The sequence below is a fragment of the Rhipicephalus microplus genome, chromosome 3 (genome assembly GCF_043290135.1).
Source record: "Rhipicephalus microplus isolate Deutch F79 chromosome 3, USDA_Rmic, whole genome shotgun sequence".
NCBI classification, from domain to species: Eukaryota; Metazoa; Arthropoda; class Arachnida; order Ixodida; family Ixodidae; genus Rhipicephalus; species Rhipicephalus microplus.
The window spans coordinates 94,517,154-94,523,246 of record NC_134702.1 but is presented as its reverse complement, the minus strand read 5'-3'; the positions used below and the strand labels follow the sequence as shown (position 1 = coordinate 94,523,246).

General features: G+C 47.1%; 1 protein-coding gene across 1 annotated transcript; it reads left to right on the top strand.

Annotated features, from left to right (window-relative positions):
• The first annotated feature begins 37 nt into the window (after positions 1-37).
• On the top strand, positions 38-5,170 carry LOC142803263 (uncharacterized). Its single transcript, XM_075888386.1, has 2 exons — positions 38-663; positions 4,034-5,170. Exons 1-2 carry the CDS (start codon positions 376-378, stop codon positions 4,910-4,912), a joined length of 1,167 nt encoding a protein of 388 aa, XP_075744501.1. The 5' UTR covers positions 38-375; the 3' UTR covers positions 4,913-5,170.
• Positions 5,171-6,093: the final 923 nt, after the last annotated feature.

Sequence of the window (6,093 nt, the reverse complement as noted above, 5' to 3'; positions counted from 1 at the left end):
AGTGTTTGCGTTAAAGGTGCTGACGGCTGTACGTTAAGACAACGATGGAAGGTATCAAGTTGGACACAATATTTGTACAAGAGTTAAGTGCCAGCCTGCAGTATATACATCTCAAGCATCTCAAGAAACATTTGCCCGCATATCTGGCGTCATAATACAAAGGCGATCTGCCTGTTACCACCCCTACCTGTTTCTGATTAAGTGGCTGTTTCTTCAGCATGATTCTGAAGCATGTAAAAGAGCGTAAAAGACAAACAAGATCAAAATACGAGTGCACAGGAAGAAGCCTACACGGGTGCTGCAGAGCATGGTTCCACCTACTAATACATCCTGTGTCCAACTTTGTCCTCGTTTTTTTTTTGACGCTGCTTAACGATGCTGTACCAACTAGTTAACCTTCCTGTACTCAAGTATGTCAGCACGTTTTACGCGCAGGTGAATGGCGAATCGGTAGAGGGCGCCAGCTATCGCGATGTCGTGAACCGTATCAAGCTGGATCCTGGCAAGGTGGCCCTTCTGGTCATCGACCGCGAGACTGACGAAGCATTCGCTCATCAAAACCGGACTCCCAACAGCCGAGACGACTGCGTAGTTGAATGCAGGACACCACCTGTGCAGCCACCGCCGTATGCCACAGCTTCAGGCTCGAGACACCCTGTTCCAGTACGTGTCCTGTGTTTTCTTTTTCAAAGTTTGAGACGCTAGATAAATATAGTGCGAACGAAGCAACTTAAGCGTCATGTTTCGAGTCACTGATATAGCCGTTCCATAAAATTTATCTCTGCGCACACGTTTATTAACGGGAAAATTGTAGCTGCCTCACTAAAGGCAAAAAGTGATTGTTGGGGTTCGCATCAACATGCTTTTGAACGATGGAAGTAAAAATCAACCGGCGCACCTTCTCGCACCTAACGTAATTAATTAATGTAATATTTTAATGAGTTCAAGTAGAAAATTGACAATAACCATACTGTAACTTCAGATAATTAGGTTGTAATAGAACGTAAAGAGCCCTAGAAGTGTAGGAAAGCAATCGCTGTAAAACAGGTAGTAACTAACAGTATTTGGCAGTGACGTATAGTTAGCAAAGTATGTTCGAGCGTTTGAAAGTAAATGCAAGACCCCGTAGAAGGAATAAAGACCTTCAAAATATTCAGTCGTAATGACTGCCACTGTCAAGCTGTCTTCACCTGTCAGTCTTCACATAGTCATGTAGTGCGAGCTCTTTCACGTTACGTGCAAATGCATCTATGTATTAGTAGGAAAACCATGGTGCTGCATGTGGCAGACGTCTGTAAGTGAAAGATCACGTCAGTCGCAGAAAAGATCATCTTAGAGACTTCTTCTAGAGATTAGCACAATTATACAGACTCTGAGACGACTTCTATGTGCGCGCTCTTCTCTGAAAATATAGTTTTTTTTACGTGTTGTTCGCATGCATCTATTAGCTTCGTGTAAGCTGCACCACCAGAGCGGCCAGCACATGATGCCACTCTGTCTATGCACACATCTTAAATAAAACATGAGTATCGTTGAAAAATCGTGAAGGTTTGTTTTCAAGTGATACTCTTGGTAAGCACATGCCCACTTTCCTAATGTTTGGTGAACGTGGGCGTGAAGTGATAGGCTCATTGCACTGCAATACGTCGCAACATAACTGTCCCATCATGGGTATAGATTACCTTATTATGAGCATACAATACTTAGCAGAAGTAAACATATAGGTAACATTATATAAAGACTCGCAGAACAGTGAAACTGCAATAAATCCATACAACTACACATACAGTGCATAATGTGACATGGTAGTAGTTCCACAGAACTTCACTGCGGGCGGCATGATCTGAGAAAAGAAAAAAAAAATACTGGCTACATTTTCTTACAGTTTAGATAGCACTTTCACGAAATGTCACAAGCAGTTGCCCCAGCTACAAAAAAAGCACTTTTAGGTGTCTGATGCAAGCTAATTACGAGGCAGGAGTGTTTATTCAGAAGTTTACGTCCTAGCTTTAGAGAACATATATTTTTCTACCTTTACCGCTTCTCTCTTATTCTGCTCGGTACAAGAGCTTTGAGCAATTTGCGAACGCCACAGATACCGATACTAAGCATAAATGTAATTTTCGCACAATCTCACTCATGGGCTGAATTTGAATACTACATCTAGCAGCCCAATGAAAACCTTCAACGTGAGCGGTGACTCACTTTCTTGAGCCAAGAAACGATTTTATCGCAAACGTTCTCCACGGCATTCCAAACGGCTTTTTCTTTTGATGGGAAGCAACCCACGAAAATAATACGCCAAGTGAAAGCACAAAATATGGATATGTGAGGTTTGAAGTCCCAAAATTACCACATGGTTATGAGAGACGCCGTAGTGGAGGGCTCCGGAAATTTCGACTTTCTGGGGTTCTTAAACCTGAGCCCTAATCTAAACGCAGACGCCTACAGCATTTTCGCCACTATCAAAAATGCATCTGCCGCAGGCAGGATTCAATCCCGCGACCTAAGAGCACAAAAAAAAGCTCTCTGCGCCGAACAGCGCAACGCGACAAATGTGCTACTCTAAAGATTCAATGAAGATTGTAATACGAACGTCACTAAGTAATGACGTCGTTCGTACCTAGCAGCAGCCAAGCTGAGAGGCAGACGAAAGAAGCGAATACCACGACGCACGCCGGGCACGTTATCACACATCTTTAATCGCGTCTCCCCGCTGCTGTCTGTACTCCCTCTTGGCCTTACATATTCATGGATACGGAGCGCGACAACGTTGCCGTAGCGTCGACGTCATGTGCTTTTCTCTCACATTCGATTCATGCCTGATCCGGCCCGACGATATCGCACCATCTAAACGCACCGAAATGCCCACCGTCGGGGCACAAACGATGAAGACGAATTCAGAGCCGCAATGAGAGCCAGTTAAAGCCACATTCGCACTCACAAAGACACGTAGATGTATAATGTGTACTGGGGAGCTATTCTCGCGGTGTCCAATGCGTGAACATATCTAATTCGGCCTCCCATGACTGGCTAAAGCGGGCGAGCAGCACATCACCTTTTCCCGGTCTTTCTCGCAACGTCATTTTGACGCCATGCAGCTTCCACAACTCTCGACACCAATGAGAAAGACGGAATACGTTTGGCCACAACGAGTGCTGCTTCCAGAGAGCCGCTTTTGGACGCGCATTTCTGAAGCCATGCATGGACTGTAATCACGTTAGCCCTAGAGTTAGCTTTAATGCGGAAGCCCTCCTAACGCCCCTGAAAAGTCTTTTCGCATTCCTTGTAACGGTCTTCAAACATCTAATTACGTTTATACGCATGTTCAGACTGATCTAGTTTATTTAAAAGTTCTCTTACTCTACTATTCGTCCACTCAGCCTCTTTTCGCGTTGGGAATGTGCTAGCGGGTTAGGTGCACAGACGTAGGCAGTCGTGCTATGACGCCATGACTTACTGTTTTTTTTTTTTGGGGGGGGGGGGGGGAACTGAACGAGCTCCGGCAAATTGGACATGTCCGCGAATCGGACACCAAGAGAATAGCTCCTATGGAAAAGGTACTCTAATAAACAACTAGGATGCGCGCTTTTTGGAAGGCAGTGAGTGTTGTGTTGCCATCTTACGGCTGGCGTGAAGCTGCGTAGCGCCGCCGCTCTACATCAGATATTTACTATCACCGTGTCAACCTCAGGTGCACTTCTGCTCGTAGTCAGTCAGGTGAACCCACATCAAAAGGCCCAAAATGTTCTTCCTAAATATTTTTTTTCGATTGTTACTCTTGTGCGCCCTATGTCGTACGTCTTCAGCAGTAGCGCTTATGTGGTTTCGTTTTATTTTATACGTGCTGACAAAAACGGTGAGAGGCGCAAACAACTAATATACTAGTACAGAGCAGACTATCGTCTTTGTACCTCTGCATGCACATCGGTTTTCTATACTGTTCCCTTGCGTGGCAGGTAGTGATCAATGAAGTTATTGTAACACCACTTTGCTACATTCGCAGCATCGATATGTATCGTGAATATTGCAGGAGACCCCAAGGACCCCACTAAAGTCCAATGTGTCCACCGTCGTTTCCAGTGATAAGCTGAATGACCGGAGTACCACGGCCGAGAAGCCACAGGGAAACAAACTGATCAGTTCTTTCTGGCCCTCTAAACCTGCATCGCAATCTGTACCGCTTCTCGTAGCTCGACCAATGAATCTAGTAGCCCCGAAGTCACGTCAGCATGAAGACGAAGACGGCTCACAGCGTGATCAGCAGCCCAAACATCAGCCGGCCAAGACGAACCTTCACGGTATTGCGTCGAAGCCCTTCCCCAGCATGTCCAACAACAACGAACCGTCAAGCCTTCCAACACCCGCATCCTCCACCTTTATGACGTCTCATCATCCCGCTTCGGCTGAATTGCACGACAACAGTTCGCCTCGGCGATCTCCCACAAGGAGCGCCTCAGAGTACTTCTCAGCCCAAAAGGTGTTGTCCTCCATTCCCAGCTCGACAAAGTTCTCTCCTACTGAAAGCTATACTCCGATGAATTCGCCACTACGCCCAATGTCTTCGACAGCCAATCGCACGTCGTCGGCACCTGGTTCAGTGGGTTACACGTTGAAGCAGCATTGCGACCTTCACTGTCCGGTGCAGAGCTGGTCATTCCAGTTGCCTTACGCACCGCTAGAGATGGACCTCCAGCAGGAGCGGACGACTACATACGCTCCTGGTTACTCTGACTTCCTGTCGATGTACTCAGGCTACGCAAGTAGTGAACCCCTCAAGAGTGCTACAGAAATGACCAATGCGGACCAGGCAACGACTGAACGTCACTGCACAGAGGACGCCGAAAAATCATGTAACGTGGTGGGCGCTCAGTCAAGCTCTGCGAACACGGGCGTCCATGAAGAGCCATAGCACAACGCTCATGTCGTGTGAACGTGCACGAAGACGAGATAGCGGAAGAGACGGTGGATAAGCGCGACCGGGCTAACGTCGATTAGCGTTATTTTTGCCTCTCTCCCACTGTCGCGTATTCTATACAAATAACTGCGCTTTTATTAATTTCATTTATTGCAGCATCGTTTCTGCATGGGCTTCCCACGCTATGCTGCAGTCCGTATTGCTAGAGATCCAGCCTATTATATATAAGGCATTAAGCGACCTAATGAGAAAGCTCTTGGACGACGCTATAAAGTGTACTTCCTCATCGACAACAGCTTCTTCATTATTTATTTCAATAGACCTGATTCCGGCCTCAAAAACTTCATGTACGGTGATTATACAATATATAGGAGCTGATCTTCGAACGGCCCGCTGTTCACGAATTTGTTGGTATTTCGAACCCAGCACGCTCACTGTTAGTGGCTTGTTGTCGGCATTGCCGCTTTGCCTTTCGCAGGTGAGAGCACTTTCACGTTCGTTTTGATACATTGCAGAGAAATTGTGGCGTCTGCAACACCCTTCTTCTCCATCGTCATCAATGTCATCGTCATTATCATGACGTGTAGCGGGCACTTTTCATGGGCTGTGCCATGATGGCCAAGTGGGGTTGGAAGCGTATTTATTGGTCATCGTGATCGCTTATAGTGAATGCCTTGCATGTGCTGTGACTTGTTGGCAGCGTCATTGCCATCGGGCACCTCGCATGTGCTAAGGCGCGTATTCTATCGCGCTGTCGAAGCGTATCTCGGAAGTCTCGTAGAATGAAACACGTAGCTGTGATCTTTTCCGCCTGAGTCACTCTATGGTGTATTAATGGCCGCGTAGACGCGCGCATCGAGGAAGCTGCTCACAGGAAAATGGTCTGATGATCGGGCGAACCGATGGGCCTTTTCTGGGTATAGTAGTGTGCGCACGCGTGCTGGCCTCGAGGAGGCACGCTCGGTGATTTTTGGTGGCTGATAACGCGACGACACGTGCGGACCAAGCGACATCTCGTGCCACAAACATGCAATTGTTGGCCTCCAAGAGAGGCGTAAATGAAGGCCTCCGAGATTGCGTACCTACATGTGGCGGACAGTTTCAGAGTCCAAGAGCCACCAGTTTTGATTTCGGCGACCTCCACTTTGGGTGCTGTTCGGACTAGGAAAAGGCCC

What these genes read in the sequence shown, in the direction of transcription:
- LOC142803263 (XM_075888386.1), top strand. Translation starts at nt 376, where the DNA reads ATGCTGTACCAACTAGTTAACCTTCCTGTACTCAAGTATGTCAGCACG. An exon ending in GCTCGAGACACCCTGTTCCA is followed by an intron (nt 664 to 4,033) that starts GTACGTGTCCTG and finishes TGAATATTGCAG; the next exon opens with GAGACCCCAAGGACCCCACT.